Below are 23,022 nucleotides of genomic sequence, written 5' to 3'. Positions count from 1 at the left end.
TATTTAATGTCAGAGCGACCCTTTTCCTACTGTAGCGTGTTTCCTGTACTAAAACCCAGAATGAAGGTACCTGTGAGACCAAATATTTAGTGCCACGAAAAATCTCCAGTGTTGCTATCAGACAACTTTGAAAGCCTTTTTTCTTAACTTTGCTGAATCAGGTAATGAATAACCTGCATATTTTATGCATGATATTATATACATATAATCCTGTATAACCTGATTAATTTTGGATTGCTGTAAAATCATTTTAAAAAACTTTTATCTGTCAATAAAGGAAAAATAAAATTACTTGAGAGACTATCCTGAAACAGGACTAATTTTTCCCTCTTTTTGAAAGAGATACCCTTAAGCTATGATATTTTTTCTGCTTTGAAAAATTCTGCCTTCTTGGACAATTAGCTTTATTTTCAATGACTTCAAATATTATCACTCTAATCTTTCTACCCATAAAGTGCAAAATACCAGAAAATCCATCTTAATATGGGAGAATGAGTGCTATTATCCACCTATTTGCTCATGACAAAAGAAAAACTAAAAACCTTCCAATTTCTACACGCATTTCACCGATAGGACAAAGAAAGATTGTCAAATAAACGTATGCCGTTTGCAACTAAAAGTGTGGAGAACAATTCAGCAACATAAGAACAACCACACCAAAAAACCCTAGAGAACTGACAGGTTCCTACCCTAGAGAGGCCGTAATCCAGCAAAACTCTCAACGTAGGAGCAGCGGTCTCTCTCCTCCATCGAGGTGTCCTGTTGCTCTTCCTTCCCCTGCTCGTGGCCTCAATAACTGGCAGGATTCTTGTAAACAGCACTTACTAATTCCCTCCCTTTAGGAGCCTCCTGCATCCGTTCACGCAGCTGTTTTCCTTCACAACCCTACCCAGCCCCGTTATCCTTGGCAATCTTGCAGCTAAAGACAGCGCGCCGGACAATCTCCTCCTGCACCAGGGCGAGCACAACAGAGAAAACTGGGGGAACTGTTTTGGTAAAAGGGCTGTATTTCAGTAACTATCTATCAATACACCAAATGCCTAAAGACTACATGAAAGATTGGAAAATATTAAGCTCTTTGCATAAGAATAGATTCCATACTCTAACATGGACAAATGCGCAGAGTCACCACTGTATAGTGACAACTGACATTATGACAGAGCTTAGCAAAACTGAGTATCAGTCCGTGTTTCCTTACACCCTTCTGCTGGCCTGTACTGACTCAATTGTTTTACCACTTAATTGCATGTACTTTGGGGCAGGGACTCACTTAGAGTGCAGCATTTTATAGCACAAAACTTGCAGATCTTACAGTAAAGCAAATTAGGAACAATTCCAGATGTAAATATTATCTTTGCAAAAATTGATTGCCATTATGTTTGTTTGTAGAAACTAGGTTTATGCCACTTCTTTCCTCAACATAGGATTAAACACTACCAGTTGGACTGTCATTAAATACTGAGACCAGGAAATTTGTCATGTAAGACTCTCACTAGGGGATGAGTCTACCCTACTCATGCTACCCTACTGCATCTTTCATGATACTGATAAACCAAGTTTCACAGTACTATTGGAATAGAGTCATTAAGATTCTGGGAGGCTGCGCAGGTCTACTGCTCTCTTTTTTACCTCATTAATCCTTCAGACAGTTTTGGTGAATCCGTAAGGGAGGCTGGATCCCTCTCTGTGACATTCACCTCCTCCTGCAAGCTCCTTTGCAAAATCAGAGAGGCCCTGGTGGGACCACCTCTGCGTTCGTCCATCACCTCAGTGCAGCATGCTCTCTCCATCACACCCCTCCTGGCGACCCCAAATCTCTCCCCCTCTCCTCAGCTTTGAACCTGCAGCCACAGACCGTTCTGGGAGAGGTCCTCTACTCCAGGCAGGGGGAGGCTGAGGGAGATCCACCTTGAATATTTACAGCAAGGCACATTGTTATTATTCCAGATGAAATATGGACACCTTTGGATACCTCTCCATCATGGTCAGCTTTTCAAATTGTAGTAGTAGTTTATTTTCTTTATGCAGACCACTTTCATTCCTGTGAACACAGTACCTTTATGTCTTTCATATTTCAAGAGAATGATGGAGAATACCTGACCATGTGGTCTTTAGCACTTAGACGTCAGGTAGATTGATGCAGTGGAATGAAATGTTTCACAGTCTTGCAAGTGAAATTGCTTTCAAATGGGCACACAGCTGCCAGTGTATTCTTGACGTATTAATTTTGAAATTATTTAGCTATTACTATTGATTTTTCACACAGATCTTTTTCTATATGCCAGTGAAGTCTCCAGAATCTTATGCATTTTGTCAGAATTTACTAGACTACTACAAAATCTGTAGGTATGCATTAAAAAAAAAAAAGGAGAAAGAAAAAAAAAAAAGAGTCCTTTATCAACTCTAGAAGGTAGCCTACTGTAGTTACATATATCTAAAAGAGCTGGAATGAAAAAGACTAAAAGATGGGAGTTGAAAATGTCACATGTATCTTCTGTTGACTAGAAGTGATTCTATTCATTACAAATACGATCTCCAAAATCAGTATTTGAGTAGGATAAAACATCAGTTTGCCATTCTTGTCCAGTAGCATAGCGCAGTTATTACCAATGGTTTTAGACTTGCCCAAATGTGGTCAAGAATATTTTGAAGACTCTAGAAAATTACTAAAAGAATGGAAACATTTCAATGTGCAAATAAGAACTTCCATTGTGAATCTAAAGGCCTCTTGCCATTCATACCTTTTTAGCTCATGAAATCACCTTATCACTTACTTTCACAACAACCACCTTAACTGTAAAAGTACTACACTTTGCTTTTTGTTCTCTCTCCAAAAAGAATATTCTATATTTTTCTTTGACTCCTGCTGGGAAGTAAAGGTAACAAGTCTACTGTTTTATTGCCTTCAGAATGAAAGCACAAAAAATTCCCTTTAGAATTTTTAACAATATTTTCTGATCTCTTAGATGTAAATATCTTGCATGAAGGAACTGGAGAACTACCACTTGCTCCCCTTAATTTCCAGCAATCAATAAATAAAACCTTTTCTGTGCATCCATGCAGGGGTTCATTTCAGAGGGGAAAGGGAAGAGAGAAAAACCTTTTCTAGATATTTTTGGAATACATTTATATGAAAATTATGTAAATTTCTCCTTTTGGTGTAGACTTCCAGGTGAAATTTCACCTATGAGAAAACAACTGTTACTACCATGTGCTTCTGATCAGGTATTTTGTGCCTGATTTAGGCCTCCACAATTCACTGGAAAATGACTCATCTTGTTGTTTAATCAGCTATTATTTATGGCTATCAGTCTTGCGTAATGGCATTCTTCCCCTTACATCTCCCAAAATACCCAACCTTTTCACCAGTTAATGATCAGCCTCTTCTGACTCATTGAAGTCTTTAAATGAAATTTGACAGCACATCCGTCAAGTGACTGGGGAAGTCATTTGGGAGTCAACAAATCATAACACCCACGGTTCAGACCCTCAGATTCCCTCATCACAGAGACCTATAGGAAAGATCTAATCAACCTTTGTTTCAAGATCCAGACATCCGTCAAAATAGAGTGAGGACTTAAAATAGACTATGCAAAGGCCTACTGAAAAATCTAGAGAAAAAATTATGAGTATTTTCTTTAAATTATAATAGCTTCACAAAAGGACTTTGTCTAACCTGGGATTACAGGGACTACAATTAATTTAACTGAAACAAAAAAAAAGAAAGAAAGAAAAAGAAAGAGAGAGAAATTTGACATAATCTTACCCCTTTCATCTATAGGGGCACCGCTAAAATGGTGATTTTGAATTGACTCAAATTGACTCATTTTGAATTGAGTCACCATTGACTGATACCATTTTTCTTTCCAAAAAAAAAAAGTTTTAGCATTTTAAAATGAATACCAGACCAGCAACTTCCTTACACATGTATCCTCACACGTGCATGTGCACACACAGAGGCTCTCTGAGTGACTTACCACGTAGCTCGTTTAAGATCTCCTCCTCTTATATAGTACATATCAAGTGTATTTTCATGAGATTTCTCTCCAGTTCTTTTGTCAATCATTCCGTATTTATTACTTTAGCCACTTCTGCACATTCTCACCAATGTTCTCTTTTCTCAGTTAAATGCAAATTCAGTAACTGAGCTAAAATTGTGAGCCGTCAACATGCCCACAGATTTGTGTGTAAAAATATGGACAGCATGAAAATAGACTGGCCTAACAATTTACTCTTCGTACTAAGAATACCTTTTGGGTATTACTGATCTCAACAAAATGAATTTCTTTATTACAATGCCTCTGTGGTTTTAGGAAGTACTCCACTCATCTGTTAATTCTTTCATTAAAAGTAATGATCTTCTCCGCTTGCCTTGAGGTAATTGGGAAGAGTCAATTTTGTCTCATGTACTCTAGCACAGAAGGCCAAGCCTGCAAACCACTTTCTTACAAACAGACTAATAGCAACTGCAGTCTGACGGCCAAGCAAAACCATGGTACACATTTCTGAAGGACTGTACACATTTATGTTTAATTCCACTTAGTATGGGTCACTAACTCGGGTTAGGAAGAGGACTCTCTAAGCATGGTGATTTGAATTATGTCTAAAAGATAACTCTAGGAAAAGCCATTACTGGGCAGAACAGCGAGGCTAACTTTGCTCTTGCTAATTAAAAGAAATGGTGACAGTCACCTGCTTTGGAAGATTTGGAGTAAAATGAAATTACTATATTCTATATAAAAGCATGGAGGAGACCTATGGTCTTCAGAACTCTACAGCAAAGAACCTGACTCCTCATCACTTGAATTCTGTATTTTAAACTATACATAAAAAAAAGGGGGGGGAAAATCCAAAATCCTATCTGCAAAAAGGTCTACAAACCACAAAAGGATCTGCAAAGTGACTGCACGTTAAGCACTGTTTCTTCATATCTCAGATCAGCTCAGACAAAGCATACAAAAGCATCTATGGAGAAGTGCTAAGCCCTTTTGCACTGAGATTCCCCAGCCTGTAAAGGCATCGTTTTATCTAATTGTTTGTGAACATGTGATAAGCCACAGGAAAAAGAAAACAAATAAAATGTCTGCATCGGCTTGATACCATTAGAGTAGAGTGCAGAAGGATAGTGGGATATGCTAGAAAATGTATTGACAAACTGCTCATTGCAGGTTGGGAAAATTGATCAGCTAAGTCAAAGCATCAGCTCAGCTGCTATGAAAGACAAATATACTTCCATTGTGGGGGCAGAGGAAGTAGGAAAAAGAGAATGGGAAAATGAAAGCAAAGGAAATCGCATATCGAAACTTCAACAGAACAGCTGTCTCTTTATCTATAGTGGAGAACACAACTCCACTTAGAGACCATCCATCTCAGAAAGTTAAATCAATCTGGTCAATAAAGTGTAAAGAGGACAGAAGTGACTTTTTAAAAGCCATTTCCATGATCAGAGACACTATTAAATAATTACATAAGAACATTTGAAATAAGGCAAACAATTTTCAACATAAGCTAAACAAAAACATCATCAAGGACAAATGCTAAATTTACAGAAAGGCCACAAAAAGTATAAAGAAGATGAAATAATGAAGTACTAAACACTAGAAACAGTAGTACTTTACCAGCAGCAATGATTCATTTTAATTATCTTTAATCTATGTGAAACAAGAAAAATGACATGTTCTATAACTGAAAATGACAATTCAATTTGCACCAAGATGAATTCTAGTATGGAAGGTTCACGTCTAGCACAGCAATTCTAGTAGCTACATCACTAAGGTAGGCAGTGTAAGAGTAGTGAAACAGGAGCAGAGCAGCTTGGCTGGATACATTTGGCAGCTCTGTGGATTTTCCTAATTCTAATAGATACTAGTGTGAAAAAAAACAGAGATGTGAAAAAGAATGGTAGATGACAGAATGCAATCATGTACTCCCATGTTTTAGACATGTATGAGTTTTCAACAAAAACATCTGTGCCAAGGTGGAAGTTTATAGCATGGTAGAACATCCTCTTCCTGTATTTGTACACTTTTATCTATGATGTTGTCTACAAGGTGCCCACCCTTTCTATCCAATTAAGGTCACTGCAATGAGCCTTGTAAGAAATAGCTTGACACAGCTTGATACAGTCAGCCTTCAGGAGTCATTAAAATATCTTTTATATACACTATTTATCTTTTTAATTCACAGTTTCTTTTCCTACCAAAAGCATCATTGTTTTTCCTCAGTTACATATTACGAATTCTTTAGGACAAAGATGCCATCCTACCAAGTTTGCAAACAGCTTAACATATAGGAAGCATTGTCACAGAAGTCACCTCCCTCCAAAGGTCCCTTCCAACCTCAACCTTGCTGCGATTCTGTATTTCACGGGGTCTTTGGGGTTTTTTTCCCCAAGTGCCAAATTGCTAAATAATTTCATATGATACTTATCAAATATAGAATTTGTGTTTTTATCTTCATACAAACACAAAAACACTATTGCACACACTGTTAGAATTTATCTTCACCATGCAAAAATCCACATCCCTTCCTAACCTGTATCTTTTTTCCAAACACTCATTTCCAGGAGTTAAACAAATTTAAACAAACTCTGAATTCTTTAAACAAGACCAAAATTAGATTCACTTAACCTAAAATAAAGTCAATCCTTTGATAAGTTTAGTCTTAAATATTCTATAATAAAAGACTGAGATTAATAGCGTATTAATTTTGCAGAGTTGAAATTAAAACTATCGGGAAAACACAGAAGTTCATTTCCCCATGGAATACTAAAGAGATGCTATTGTCTCAAAAGCTTAATTTTGTTCTCACTTTTGTGTCATCCTGATTTTACAACACCTTGTTGTTTTCTGGGCCAGTGCTCAGGAATCCATGAAATACTTTATGTCATGTATTTTTAAAAGAGATAGACATAAAAGACAATACTGTCTTGCATTATTGTCCAAACCACATTTGGTTTGTAAACTAGGATGTGAAAAATTATAAACAGTATACTAAATAAAAACTCTGAATGCAAATAGATAAATACAACCAAAAGCAATAAAAAAATTAGATTAAGGAAAAATATGCAAGATTTACCAGTGATTTTATATAACATTATTGAAAGCTAACACAAAATTGCTTAGTTTCACCTACTGTTCTAGTTCCAAAATCTCTCAAGCATTTTTAAGATTTTGACTTATTTGAGATCTCAGACTAGACTATATGCATTTAGAGAAGATGTCTGGCTCCATCTGTCAAAATTTGCTTGAAGTGAGGATTTAGGATTAACCATGGAAATGATTCTGTCCTGTCCTTAACTGCTTCAGTAAGCAAAACTGTCAGAAATGTTTCCATCTCTACAAAATTAAACTGTTGTATGGAATTACACAGCAAATAAAAAAGGAAAGGGGAATGAAACCAAACTGTTTCAGCTCCAAGTGATCCTAATTTCAGCAGCAAATAGTTAGTGTCCATATACTTTGCATCTGTTGTCCTAAAGACATTGTAAGTAAGTCTAACTCATTAACATAATTGAAGCCCATTTTCCCATTCAGAATTCCTACAAGAAACAAGATTCACCCACTTCACATAGAAATCTACAAAGATGCTGCTCTCAAGTCTTACAGTTTATTCTTGAGGCTGTTATCTTTGTTAAAGGGATCAATTTACAAGTTTTGTCAGTAGATTCCAATTAAAATTGATCGTATAAACACTTTTAAACTTACGAGTTTACACACGTGCTGTTCCTTGCTTAACCTTATCCAGGTAAGACTCTAAAACACAAGAGGAAGGAAGACATAGGTGTCTGAAATCTATAAATGCTTCATTCCCAAAATACCACTGTTTTAAGGACGCTGTCAAAGACACAAATAAAGATTTGATTGTTTATATGGCAGTTGAATGATAGCTAATTTAAAAACTGCATCCCTGCATACAGGAGGAAAATGTTGGCTGATAGGAGGAAGATGTTGCTTTTACCTTACTGATCAGCGTGACAACATCACCTTCTCGGATTGTGAGTTCATCATCGTTCTGTGCTTCATATGGAAATATCACTTTGCAATACTCCTTGGCTGAAAGGAAGAAAATACAACGTGATAAAATATAACTGTAGAAAAGTGCTTATCCAAAGGTGAAAATCTTTATAAATGTTTCACAAGTGTCTCCACATATGCTATCTTACTTTCTTGCCATCTTTCTCTTTGTATTATAGACCTTCACAAACTTCATGAAATGTTAAAAAAACTGCACACTGATGAGAATTCTTGCGTGTGTCATCCAGGAAAACAGCTCTGTAAACTCCTAGGACAGTTATCTCAAACAGAACTGCTCCGGCCAGCAACATGCCACCAGGCCATTTCTCTTACAGTAAACCTGTGTTTATCACTCACATCAATACTTCCACTGATACAGCTTTCCACCAGCTCACATAAACTGGAAGCATGAAGGACCTAGTAGACTGATACAGCTTATCTGTTGCCTCATGCTGCAAGATAACAGATACTTCTGAATCTGTTAAGACAGTAAAATAATAAATAGCACAGTAATAAAAGTAAATTAATAACTAAACCTTTTATATATTCAGCATTAAAAAACTGTTTTAAATATTAGTCTAAAGTTGCTTCTTCCCTTCTCCCTACTGCCTATAAATAAGGCATCATTTAAATTTTCAGCTGGAAATTAGAGGAGCCAAACACTCCTACTCCGAAATCATAAAAAGCAGTTGTCATGAAAAGTTAGTTGCATGTTGCTGTGCAACAGACAAGTGTGCCAATGTGCCTTACAAACAAAAGGGGAATACATATTACAGCTGTTAAATAATGTATAATGAGGTAATATTCAAAGACAGTAGTTTTATCAAGACCAGAGAAACACTCATGGAAATTACTGGGCCTTTTGTAGAAGGGATGGTGCTCACTTAACTGTTAAGGTTTTAACTTTGATGACCTCTACCTGTGATCCAGTCATCTGTCACACTCAGGGCAGAAACAGGTACTTGCAAGGCACAGAAGTCTAAATTAATTCAAAACAACAAGGCCTATCTCTTTATGCATACTCTGAAGAGAATTTGCATTATTTCACTCAGGTGCACCTGGGGCTCCGCCTGAGTGTCAGTTCAGCTGCTCAGAGGCCAAGGGCCATTTCAGTCACCAGTGGGTCCTTGCGACATCTATGTGGTTGGCAAGTTTGATGCCCAACCTGTGAGAGAACCAGAACCCTTGGGACTAGCAGCTGGAGGCCAGCCAAAATACCCTGCAGTATCTCAAATGGCACCAGATGCAGCCTACTGCCTCTGGCCCCGAGGGTGGGACTGGGATCTGGATTCAGATTCAGCCACATAAAATTAGAACCCTACAAGGTAAGCGTTCACACTCACACTATAGTCAGTGGAGATCAAGCCCCTATAGTCAGTGGAGCCTAGTGAGCCACTCTTCACCATAAAAGCAGCCACCTACATCTGATCAGCTGAATCACATGCTGAGCTCCAGGGACAGTATAGACAGACTTCCACTGAATCTAATGGGAGCCCAGACACCAAGCTCACACACATATACCTAACACTAGCGCTCTGGTACAGAACCTGCATCCCCACTGCTAACATCCAGTGATATGAACATCACCTTAGGAAAGGTGTGCACGTGTGTACATGAAGAGACGCTGCCTGGGAGCAGAGTCACCATGAGAAACGAATTAATACTAATGGGGAAGAGGAAACTTCTCTGATTCATACACTGCCACTCAGAAAGGGAAAGAATTTTATATGGTTCCAGTTCAAGTAAGCGAAAATTTGTCTCCACAGATTTCTTGTCATCAAAAACAAAAACTGATCAAGATTATTAGTAGGTAGGGTTTTTTTCCCCTTTGAGATCTTTGAAGAAACAAGAATCAGATGAAAATAGTCAACACAATCTCTGACAAAATATAAGCAATGAAAAACAGATCCTTTTTGCTGGTTCTGAGAGCAGGGAACAGTGTCCTATAAACATTTGTTAACATTACCAAATGACCAGCTGTGAGAGAGCCACTAGGCCACAGTACAGATTTCAGCTCAGATTTACTGCTATTTCATTGCACAGTCTGTAGGAAAGGTCTTAGATATACCCATGTGGACACAGCTAGGATTCTTCACCCGCTATCTTGCCTTCAGGATAATATAACAACGTTTTATGTACAAGCTGACGTGGTTTGTACATAGGCAGATGCAGAGCAGCACAGAAGAGAGACCGATGAGATTTAGAATATTTTTACAGTTCAGGGAGTTAGCTACCTTAAACGATTCTTTTTGTTGTTGTTGTTTCTATTCAGAGAGTACCCACATCCCAAAGAACAGCTTTACTAAATAACGGATTTGGTGAATTCATGCAAAGATGAAGTAGATTGAAGAAAAATTTAGTTCCTTAAGAACGAAGGAAGTCGAGAGCTGCGCACTCAGTGAAGCTTCTCATTGCTGGCGACAGCCTTAGCACCATAATGCAGAGCAGAAAATGCGAGGCAGGGTGTTGAGAGACAAACATGACCTGGCCAAAGGTGAAACCTTTCTGAACATCTGTTCTGCATTGTTCCTCCGTTGACTAACAGCATAATCTGTACATCAGGTGGGACGCCAAGCACAGCAACTCACGGCTAATCACTGGGAAAGAGCAGTCACTACAACAGTACATACACACTCGCATATGGGAATGAATCCCACACATTTGAGATTAAAGAATACTTTGAAAAGCAAGGGTCCACGGGGCTCATACTTCCTGAATCTTGTGCTGGGCAATCTTCCCTCAGTTCCCCCTCGCAATTTGAAGGTTGTAACTGACTTTCTCAGATGTTGAAACCACAGATCCCACAGCCCTCTGCCTACTCTTTTTCATGGTCTTCATCCTGAAGGATGGCACAAATTTAGTCAGGAAAGCAAGTGCTCTCTTTCTTCTTCTTTTTTTTTAAATATTTCCCTTAAAAGCATGTGTCAGTATACAACCCACAGTAAGCGGCTGTGAAGCGCAGAAAGACTTTAACCCAAGAACTTGTAGTCCTTCATGCGTAGCAAAAGGCCATGTAGCTTTGGCTCATGGTTTTGATGCCAAGAACTCTTTTCTTCCCTGCTTTGAGCAGCCTCCCCACCAAGTTCTTATCTTTGTTTTTAGAAATATCCAGACAGCAGAGAAACAAGGAAGCAAGCTAGAGAAAACTGTCTTGACAGAAGTCAGCTCAGGCAAATGCTGATGCAGTTCAGAAGGAGTCAGACAATGTTGCTGAAAGAGGCTGCAGGAGGGAGCTGCAGAAGGCTGGCGGCTGCCCCAGGCGCTGAAGACACAGCTATGGAAAAGGTTCCTGGTTTAAGTGCGGCAGTAGGCTGGACTCCTTTGGTGTGATTTGTGCTGACATACACTAAATCAATACACTCCTCCAATTAAGGAGAAGCCTGTGGATCGCACTGCAATAGAGCAAGGTCTCAAGAACCTGAATGTGTTTGGGACAATGTAAGGGGCTAGAGAAAATCAACTTTCAAACTTATAGGAAAGCAATGGTAGGGCAATGTGATTAAAGGGAGCAAAACCAAAGTCCACAGGATTCCAAATCATACAAACCTTTAAAAAAAGAATAATAAAAGCAGAGAAGAGTCTAATAGGTTATGATGTTTAAATACTAAAATTTTCCCTACTCAGTGGAGCACAGGATAGCAAGATGATATAAAAGTACTTAATTCCAGCAATTATATTCAGATAGGAAGGAAAAGGAGGAAAAAAAAGGCAAGACTGATTTCGGATACACAGCATAGTAGAAATCACATTGGAACTTGCTGAATTTTTGTTTTTAAGTGAGAAAAATAATAAAATAAAGATCAGAATAATATACTCTATTACAAGTATGGTAAATAGATTTAAGTCAAATTAAATCTTCACACTGAGATACCAATATTAAGTCTTCCCAACCGTAGATGACAAATCCCATCTTTACCATTTTTTAAATTAGATATTCAATGTTAGGTTCATAAATCACAGATGGTTCTTCCAGAAGCCTTTCTGATTTTCTCTGATCCAAAGACATGTTTTAAAAACATACTTCTCCAAAACCCCAAGAGGAGTTATCTTGTAAACATAAGGCCAAGAGAGGGGAAAAGATGATACTCATGAGATTTTCAGTCCACATTTATTAATTCAAAGTCAATTTACTCTTCTAGATCACAGATGATCTCTCCCTGCAAACTCTCAGCTCCTCCTAAGCAAAAGCAGACAACCAGCCGTACACCAGGGGCATTAGTCAGGGAACTGAGTGAGCAGATAGCCTCGATGAAGATCTTACAGCTCAAACAGGTTGGAGCTCATGCAAGCTTTTCAGTGCAACCTGTGGCCTGACATATTCTAAACTGAGGAGGCCTGGGCTAGGTATGGTCGTATTTGAAAATAAGTGCCCTTGGTTACATCCTGTGACTTTTGAACTGTACTATTTTCACTAGGCTAGGTACAACGATGAAGCAGGAATAAGCACCGTCTCTGCCCGTTTGCCTTCTAGCTCTATCCTTTGGCAAGAAGGCAGCAGGGAGCCAGGGCCTTACTGATGGACATCTGGGGGACCTGGGGAGACCAAACTGCAACACGACTCCCTTTCCCCAGTTCATCCTCAGAACTCAGGAGCTGGAGAAAAAAGCAGCAGCAAAGAACAAAATAGTGGAAAGGGGCTATCCTCTACAAAGAGCTGCATGAACTGCACATTGAAAGATGATGCATGTACAGAGATAGTTAACGTGTCTTCTTGCAATGCCTTATATCCCACGGTTTGACCTCAGATTCAAGTTGTATGGCTTGGGGTCCTGCAATATGGTATCAAGTAAATTCATTTTGTGAGACTGGTTAAATATTTTACTATCCAAACTAGAACTGAGCAAACTCCATTTACTATACCAGTAGGTCCTGTTTATTTTGAAAGGATACCGCTTCTATTTATTCCCCTGCCAGACTCTTAGAATTAGCTATGACATTCAAGACAGCAGTCCACAGACACACACACCTTCAGGCTTAAATTTTGCAGGGGACAGTGACTAGGAATTTGCTTTTCCTCTTAGGCTAAGACAACACAGGTTTTTCCTCTCACACCTGCTGCTGCTTCCTTGTGTTAAGCAACTTGTGTTCTATATCACGGCAAGAATTCCTCAAGCTCAGATAATACAATCACTGTGCTAGATTTACCTTTTATACTTTATTTATATTTATGTATTTTTAAAAGTAAAACAGTGACCCTATATGCTTGATTTTTTAAGTTTAATTATTTCACCCTTGATGAAGCCTAAATCATACACTAACCAATATAGACACAAACAGTAATGATAAGTAAGAAGACAAACAGCACAAAATTAGTACTCATTGACATTAAACTTCCTCTTTTTAATTATTACTCACATAAAATGTTTCCAAAATGCAACAAAATATACCAAGTCTAAGCAGTAAAAGATTGCATCATTGTTACCAAAAAGATAAAACTGAGAAAAAAAATACCCCCAAACCCACACTCAACAGAATTTGGTTTTATTAACTGTTAGACTCAAGATGCATAAACAGTTTGCACAAATACCTTAACAGAACATCACCAGGCTCAGACTATCAAAATACCACTTCATCAAGTAAAGAATTAGAAATAGAACAAATTAGGGCCTCATTAATCCAGACTCAGCTAATCTTCATACCTTCTACTATAATGCAAAAAGATTAGTTGCTTGCTAGGATTTTGGATTCCTGTTGCGTAATAGGTTAATACAAATTGTAAATAATCAGCAAGTAGAGTAATTCATATTAACTACCATGGTCACTGCACTTTGGGGTTTATTGCGTTTGCTTTTCTGTTGTCTGCTTATTTATATTCTATTTTCGCAATCTCAGTAATCTGCAACAGTTCTCTCAATCATGGTGGTCATTTGTGTTGCTCAATTTCAGAATCCAATACAGCTACTTAACAACTGATACATAGTTGCTAGAATAGCCTTTTCACTGCAAGCCATGTAAACTAAAAAGAATCCACTGTGGAGCAAAACCAGTTCTTAGATTGTGCATAACATCACCCCAGAGATACAGGTATAGAAACACACACATGCATGTGCCAGCCCAGAAACATAAGCCTGATGGAAACTCAAGAGCAGCGTAATTCCCCAAGAAGTCTACCACTCCCTTGCCACAGCAGGGAAGCTATAGGAAAACCCAGGCTCATAAATCAAGATGTGGGAAGAGTCAACAACCAACATCCCTTGCTGAAGCCCCCTGTCCAGAGAGGGAAGAGGCCATGGCTGCCCATTTCCTGGCTCAGCAGGCTCTTGCATGGCACCATGGCATTTATCTAGCTGCAAAGAGGGGACACTGGCATCAGGCATGGAAAGAACCAGGTGGGAGATGAAGAACTGTGTTCCTCTTCTGCCAGTGAACTCTCTCTTGCCCCTGGCATGCACATCTGACCCAAGGGAATCTAAATCACTTGCCCAATTTGAGCTCAATCTGGGGATTTTGTTTCCCACTGCCCCTTTGGAGAATGGCACAGTGTCCATTTTGCTCAGTAGCTGGAGACCCCAAGAACAACTGAGACCCCATGACCCCAGGGACACAGCGCAAGCTAAAGTGACAGCAGCTGAAGTCCAAGGTGCAAAGATGCTTTAATGCTAAATGCCACAATTTGGACATTCATCAGTTTGATGAGATTGAAAATTTTCTGGATTCCAGCTTTTTCAGCCTGTTTGTGGTAAGTTTTTAGAAGATAACGAAAATGAGACTTTGAAGAAAATTCTTGTGCCTTAGACTAATTTGAAAGCCCTTAAGGGCTCACGAGAACTGCTCAGCTATTTCTATTTTTACTTACACAAAGTGGTTTGACAGGAAAAAAAAATTACGTGAGAGACAAACAAGAGAACAAATAGCAGATATTCAGAATGAACCACAGACCCATTAGGATTATATAATTACTTTACACCAGGCATTAAATAGCGATTTGTTCAGTTACTCTGTCTAAGAATTGTGGAAAATTCTGTTACGTTGTTGCTCTGCTACATTTTAGAGGAGATAAAAATAATATAACTTCGGAAACTACACTTTTTCCAATGGAGCATTTTAGAAGTTTTCCTATAATGAGAAATACTAGATCACACTTTTTTGGACAGACTATCAGACATTAACTGTATTATTACAAAATTATTCCTCTCACTCACAGTGGATACTAAAAATGAAGCCATATTGAAGTACATTTCATTTTCACTGAGAGGTTTTTAAATTTAAATGCAGGACAGTTTCAACTGACTGAAAAGTATCTCCTATTGATGTCATTTAAGGCTAAGACAACTACACATAATTACACTATATCAGCCCTTGCTATATTTGTGGTTCTCTTTCCAAAGCAAGAACAGAGATGCTAAAAATCCTACTGATGCCTCAGAAATAAAATGTCCTAAGTAACAAAGTTTAGGGAAAATTCAGAGACTCTGAAGACAGGTGCATGTGGAGATATTGTATAAACCAGTAGCCTAGCCTTCTCATCAGGTCTGGCAACTGGGATGCTGAACCAGGTTTGCACACACAGGTGGCGAAAATGGACGGCAACAGAAGAGGGTTTTTCCGATCCAAAAGGCACATCCCAAGGAAAAAAAGAGTTGAAAGCAGAACCAAGCAGAGCCCAAATGCGTCAACGGAGAAGGCACAGTTCTCCTATCTCTATTTGGAAGATGTTTACTTTTATTTATTTATTTATTTTTAATACGTGGAACAACATGAAATCCCCGTATCTTGGGATGTGGTGCAGTGAGCAGTTTTAGCAGCCAAAAGTACAAGGTGATGTGGAAAGAGGCAGGAGTTTCCCCCTATGGCTTTATTGCTCTGAGGGCTAGCGCTGCCCATGGGACCACCCTTTCTGACACCACTGCCCTTAGGTCAGCTTAACCTGCGTGAGCTGCAGGCGGGCAAAGGTAATGCACCGCATTCAGGTAAATTCAGGTAAATCAGGTAAAACGCACCGGATCAGGAGCCCGGCTCCACGCTACCAGCGTGCACAGGCTTCAGTATTCCAGGTTCTCAGGGCAGCAGCGTGCACGCGGCGCTTCCCGTTAGCAGCCTTGCGTCAGAAGGGGAGCGAGACACGAGGATGAGGCAAGTCAATTACTGCGGTGCAGCTAACGGACACGAACTCGTGAAGCTGTTCTCAGCTGAAAACATGCAGGAAACTGTCTTCACCAGGCAGCTCAGACAGCTCCCTTTTTCTCCTACTTTAGAGCCTTTCCTTCCTGTCTGTCTGTCTGTATTTCAGGGCTGGAGAAAGCGTTATGTGGATTGCTAACTCTCTGAAAGGATAAATACATCAAGGAAGGAGAAGAACTGTGCAAATTTACAAAAAGAGGCATCACGTAAACTAAAACACAGGGAACCATAATTTAGAGATAAGGATAAAATCTCGTAAGTTTTCATACAGACTCCTACAGGGAAACAGAAACTCAGTTTCCTGATTATTTTAAAGCTCCATAAATGGTTGAGTAACTAAGCTGAACTGAACATATTTTGAAAGAAACAACTATGGAGTGGCAAAGTGAAGGATGAGTCTCCTTTTTTTGCGAGCAAAGTTATGCAACACAGAATAAACTGGAGATATATTTCCATCAGCTTTATATAAAGAGATTGAGCAATTTTTACCTGTGAAATCAAAAGACCCTTAAACATGTATGAAACAAGAATTTAACTCAGAAACTCAAAACTTTAATGTCATCAATTTCTTCGCTAAAATATAGCTATGTTGTCTTCCCACCTATTGCATTCTACCAAAATCTAAAATCATTTGCTTGTAATAAATATAAATAAAAAAAACGATAGGGAATATATATGAAAGTTATTTGGCAAGCTAGTTACATACATCTCCACAGAACAGAATTGAGACCTTCCTAAGAGATTTAATTATTGCTTTTTGTTTTTCTAAGCATCAGGGTAAACAAATAAAATCCTGAAGTTCTTGGCCACTGTTTAATTTTTAGCTCCTACACGAACTATACCACCCACACAAATTGTTTCTGCTAAAAGAGAGAAAAAAAGAAGAAAAAAGGCACTCACAAGCAGGGATATTTTTCTACGATGCATCTACAAGTTATAGCATGAAGTTGGATCTTATTCAACTCTAATTAATTCTGAAGCACCTCCAAGGCTGAAAGCTGATGATGTAACTGAATTTGATTTTTGGTGGCAGAAAACTTGAGGCAGGATTATCAGAGCAAAAAAATCTGAGAATCCTGTGAAACAAAGCATTCTGCTTACGTACTGCCTACTCGAAGTTTATCCTAAATATATCTAACTGCCTCCTGCTTTTCAGATATACAGAACACGCTTTCAGTCAAAACTAAAGAAAAAATGCTCAGCTTACTTTTAAGAGGCTTAATAGCACAAAGTGCAAAGAAAAAGAAACAGTAAAACCTACTTTTTGTTCTGCTGTCCACTTCTATTTTTGTTGGCTCCTGAGTTGCTGTGGCTGGAGGTAATTTCTTCCCAACACTCTGAAAAAAATAATTATTCTCCTTTAAAATTTGCATGTTGAGTTAAAAGTTGGACAACATAAAATTGTAATGGAAATATAAAATATAGGAGTAGAAAAAGGACAGTAAAGAAACAGAAGCAACTTGAACTACACTCAGCTTTATTTGCAGGGGTTTTGTTATTTTTTTTAATGATAAAGGATTCAAAATAATGTAATTCTTAAATTCTCTTTTAAAATTTTTTTTTTACTGAAACGGTTTTAAACATTTATCCCCTAACACATTTTCAGGGAAGATTCACGAAAGTTTCACTGTGGACTGAGTGATAAATACCTTCTCATAAAAAGGAATTTATTTGGTGCCAAAAATAAACCTGAAAGAAAAGGTAGAAAAATCACTTTCTTTCCATACCATCAGTATTCATTTTAGTGTCTCTAGACAGAGTGACATTTTTATGTTGACACCATCTCTTTAAGCCAGTTTCCTGTTTCTATTCATTTTGAGCAAAAATAAATAATTTTATAGACAAGTATTACAAATAAACCGTCATCGGCCTCAGAGAGCTAAACTGAAAGAACAATAAATGATCATCATCTGCCCACAGTAAAATAAACAAACAAAACAAAACATAATAAAATAGGATATAAGATAGTCATCTTTATGCATCTTCAGTAATGACTATAGGCATACTAACCCCTCTCTCCCTCACTTTTCTCCTTACCAAAAAAGTTGCCTCTCTTGAGAATCACAACCATGTGCAGCTGAGAACACGAGTCATTATTACTTTTTTATACGTATACAAGTACTTAAAAGCTGTAACTACAGATCAACATCTTTTTCTGGTTAAGTTATTTATAAACACCACCAAAAGTTGGTCCATACTCCAGTGACCTTGTAAGAGCTGAGTCGAGAAAGCTAAGATTGAGTGCTGAAGGCAATAAAGACTTCTAGGGGACTATGAGGAAAACACTGGTTAATATGAGAAGCAATAGCAGTACAGGAGTTTAAGCAGCTGAAAAATTTGAGGGTGTATGAAGAATATGAAGAGCCCCATATTGGCCATTCTGTACAATAATTGTGCCTTAATGCATCTAGGAAACGGAGTTAAAAAAAAATCACATGCTGGAATTTGAGACTGGCAAAGGGAGGCACATCTGGAACAGAGGCAGTCTTTCAAGCTGTACACGAGGCAGCCATCAAATTTGGGCTGATGAGTACAACAAACCCAAAATTGCAAAACCCAAATACATCCTGTTGCAATTGAACTCCCAAGGCACAGCAGAATTAAATGAACCTCTGCTGAGCTTGTAAATCCACTTACAGTGTTGAACTTGAAAACAGTTGGGAAAGAGAGAATCTGAATGTGCTGGACAGTCCCACAGATAAATGAATCTAGGATAAAAGCAAGGATGGAAAGATAGCTTTTGGTTCAGAGATAATGAGCACAGTTGAAGATGGCTGCACCTCTTAGTACATGCTTATTCAAAATCACATATTTATTCAAAGCTCGGTTCCATAAAATGGTTTGGAAAATGATGAGAGCACATATTCTAAACTGCACTACAATTAACTCCAAAAGAAATTTGTACTCAAGGAACATTCAAATGTTTCCATCTGATGAAATGTTTGTTAATGATGAAATTGTTATTCTAAAACAATTAATGAAAAGAAAACAAAAGGAAAGCATCTGGCAACTGTTTTATGACATACAAATAACGATTCACCTGTGATAAAACTAAAACCCAGGTAAACCTGCAATAAACTATAATTTAACAAGCAAAAATCACAGCAAAAGAATCACAGACAAAGAGAAATAAACTACTGCATTCCTGTGGGAAGGGCATGATGCAATGTGAAAACAAGCTTGGGACTTCTTAATTTAGAGATGTAGAAGTGAGTGCAATGCTTGAAAACATTCATTTGCCTGTTCAGACAAAATGCCTATGTAGGTGATAAATTGGAACGAAAAACCTACAGACGAAAACAGTCTTTGCATGAGTTGCAGTTTGCTCAGGAGAGGAGGTAAAAAGGGAGTGAAGTGCCTGAAGACATGACTCCTTTTGTACAAGCGACAGCAAGAAACAGCCTGAGCAAAGAAGTGACGAACTGGACTCGTGATGGGCCTACTAATAGAAGAGCAGCACCAAACAGTGTGGAACATGAAGGGAAAAGATGCTGAAAGATCACAGTGACCTGTAAGTTCTGGACCCAAAAATCATTTAAGCAAAGCAAAGTTATCCCAGAATTCAGCAGAGAGGAGAGGAAGGAATGTTTATAGCCATTAGGAGGATGTGAAAGTCACAGCTTATTTCCAGGAGGGTTGTGGAGAGCCTTCTCCAGTGAGGAGGGAGACCTGGGTTCAATCTTAGGTGTTTCAGAAGGGAGGGGGCAGCACTGGGAGGAGAATACAAGTGGAATTAGTATACTTTAACCACAAGGGGACTGCATGCAAGGATTTATGGGGGGGGGGGGGTGACAAGCACTACTGATAGGAAAAAAAATTAAAAGTAAAATTAGATAAAACATGCAAATATGGCTTTGAATAGACTCGCCTTGTCAAGATTTTTAGTCTTCCAGGGAACTAGAAGATTATTTTTCTAAAATCTGGTCTATACTAATCCATACATTTGTGCGGAAAATATTTGTTTCCACCTTCTTTTTGAAAACATCTTCATGAAACCTAATCTACTACTGATCTGTTCATTAAGAAACAAGTAAGATAAACCTTTCTCGACCCTAAAACACACTGAATCCTCTGTGTTCTGATGAAGTCTAACAGTTTGGCTTTAAAAGAATAAAACCTTCGATATGCCAAAGACCTGTGTCCTGCAAGTCCCAAGTCGAACAGCTACCAACTTATCTAACAAGAAAAAAAGACAGACGAGACAGACATCTCATGTGAGCCAGAAGTTTTGTTTCTGGTTCTCCAACTGCTCTGCATCATTTATATCCCCATACAGTTCAAATATACACCAAATTTACCAGTGCTTAGCAGAACCAAGCAAACCCAACTTTAATTCTTGCTGATCCTATACACATCTCTATCACAGACACTTTTCTTTTCATGGACTAGTTCACTGTAGAGCATTTTGGTTCCTTCTCCAGTTGAATGCCTTCTCCAATATAATTTATCAAAATCTCCCTCACTTCTAAATAAGAGAGTTAGGTATGCAGGTAAACATGGGAGCAAGGAATACTTTCAGCAGGTTCAGCTGAAGATCTTCATATAATATATTAATAATATTAAAATATTATATGAATATAATCAATGTTAATGTACATATTTATTGTATAAATATACTTATATATTAATATCTTTTCTACTCTACCTTTCCTTTACATGAGAAGGTCAATTCTATTTCAGAAAAATGTCCTCTAAGCCCTTCTAGACACATTGATCTATGCTGCAAAATAACGATATACAATGTCAGCTTTCACATTGTTTAGTCCTTTCCTCAAATTCATTCCTACCTACCAGGCTGGTAGAGGAAGGATTTCAGAGTATAAGGCAAACATTAATTAACATTCCCAAGAGGCAAGCAGCTCTTATCCTTTTGGGATACAGACAAAAGATAAAATTTGGAACTTGAAGAACTTTGGGGGAATTTAGACATCAAAAATCTAAAAGCAGGATCCTCAACAACATGAACACCACCTGCCACCTCCCAGCCTGAACTCTCTCTTCCTATTTATCCAATTTTCTTTAAAAAGCTATCATTTAACCAATAATGTTTGCAATAAAAAGTCACAAACAGCATAAACCAGAAGGCCCATATCGAACTTCTACCAGTAGTGCCCTTGTCACAGGGCTGCAGAGTCAGGTTAACTTTGGTGTTTTTCTCTTCAGCCCCGCATATCTTGAATTCTTGGCTGCAGAGTGGTCCAGCATAAGAAGTATAGCTTATTCCACTCAGCTCTAGCCAAGTGGTTCAGAAACATTCCTGGAGGGTACAGTTTTGGTTCCCTCCACCCTCCTCTGCTGCATGATACCTGTAACTCTCACTTCTAGGTAGCAGGACTCAACACTGTTCTACCTACACTACTCTACAGGTATCACACTAAGTGACTTGCTCATCTCCTGTCACACAGGAGACACGTAGTGGAAAAACAGTCCAGATTTCCTGACTCTAAGCGCCGGCTGACTCCCAACACACAGCAGGACACATCAACGAAACAAAAATAATCTTGATCTCACTATTTCTGCAAGGCAAGTATCATTAGATCATTTAGCTGTCAGAGACACATCCCCCTAATCGCCTGGCAAGTGAATCCGAAGATGAAAGGGGAAAGAGCATCTTCTTGCAGCAAAACCAGCTGATCAAAGCATGAATAATCACCATGATCTGGCATACAGATATTCAGAGGGATGAGACAGATTCAGCAGCAAGCTGCCAGTCTTAATGCTTGGTTTTATGAAGCCAGTGAAAAGGCAGTCTAGCATTAAACAACACGTCCTGTTAACAGAAGAGGTCTTAATGGCACTTTGGTACACTGCAAATCCCTATCTCTGCAGACCAGTTTCCTGTGATAGTGAATTAGCAGTGATTACAAAAACAGTTGAGGTGGCACGCAGAGTCTCGTGGATGAGGTCATAGCATAAGCAACAGTCTCATTTCCCTTCATTTATGTATTTTGGCTCAACTGCAATCTCTGTGACAACACAGAATTAACACAGGAGAAGCGGAGCATGTAATGGGCAATCTACAAATGAGTTTTTCTCACTTGAGGGCACTGCTGACCTTCCCTTCAACAATTCAACCTTGATCAGAGGTGAAAAAGTACACTTTCGCTCAAGTTTGCTCCTTCAGGATATTTATTAATTATATTTAAGGGTTTGTTGTTGTTGCTGAACACTGACTTGCCTATTTACTTTTGTCATTTGGTTCCTGCATCTCTAGAACATCTGATTTGGTAATTCAAATTAAATTGTCACTTGTGAACTAACTAGGTCAAGACAGAAGATTTTGTTACACTTGTTTGTACTAAAGGAACAATTTTTTCCTTTCACTTTCCTTTAACAAGTATAAGCTTCTCCAAGCATCACTTTGTTTATTCAGGAATATGAAAAAAAGGATTTATTCAGCATCAGGATTTACAAAGTATACTGAAGTATTTATTCTAGAAAAATATTTTATAATTGCTATTTGAGAATATAACATAAAGATATTCTTAAAGAAGATAACAGACATGGAAGGATTCATTAAAGAAGGGGGGGGGAATAAAGCTGTGTAAGTGGAAATGCTACCTTTTTATCCTTCTAGGCTTAACATTATTTGTCAACTTGAATAGTGAAAATGTAATTATATGCACTGATGACACAGAGGAAGAGAAGGAAGGAAGAGAAGAAAAGAAGAAAGAAGAGAAAGAAGGAAGAGAAGATGTACCTTGAGAACTTTTAGAATTTCAGAAAATCTCTGCGGCTAGGTAAGGGGAAAAAGAAATACAGCGTTTCTTTGACCACAACACTTCTTTCAACATTCAACTACTATTTTTGAACTTTGTTTACATGTACAGCATTTCTTTTAAATATATCTTTAAGGACAACCCAAGACCACTATTAGTGAGAGAAC

At 38.3% G+C, this 23,022-nt stretch overlaps 1 protein-coding gene across 5 annotated transcripts in view; it reads right to left on the bottom strand.

The window, feature by feature from the left end:
- The window catches only part of SH3KBP1 (SH3 domain containing kinase binding protein 1), a 229,504-nt gene that overhangs the window by 46,929 nt on the left and 159,553 nt on the right, over positions 1 to 23,022 (bottom strand). For all 5 annotated transcript variants that reach the window (XM_062600784.1, XM_062600769.1, XM_062600751.1 and 2 more), the window contains 2 exons: positions 17,398 to 17,473; positions 7,960 to 8,054 (listed from right to left, as the gene is read on the bottom strand). In XM_062600784.1, coding sequence (XP_062456768.1) covers positions 7,960 to 8,054; positions 17,398 to 17,473 — 171 coding nt within the window. The remainder of the gene's footprint in view (positions 1 to 7,959; positions 8,055 to 17,397; positions 17,474 to 23,022) is intronic.

Source organism: Rhea pennata, chromosome 1 (genome assembly GCF_028389875.1).
Source record: "Rhea pennata isolate bPtePen1 chromosome 1, bPtePen1.pri, whole genome shotgun sequence".
NCBI classification, from domain to species: Eukaryota; Metazoa; Chordata; class Aves; order Rheiformes; family Rheidae; genus Rhea; species Rhea pennata.
This window is presented reverse-complemented; position numbering and strand designations above follow the sequence as displayed.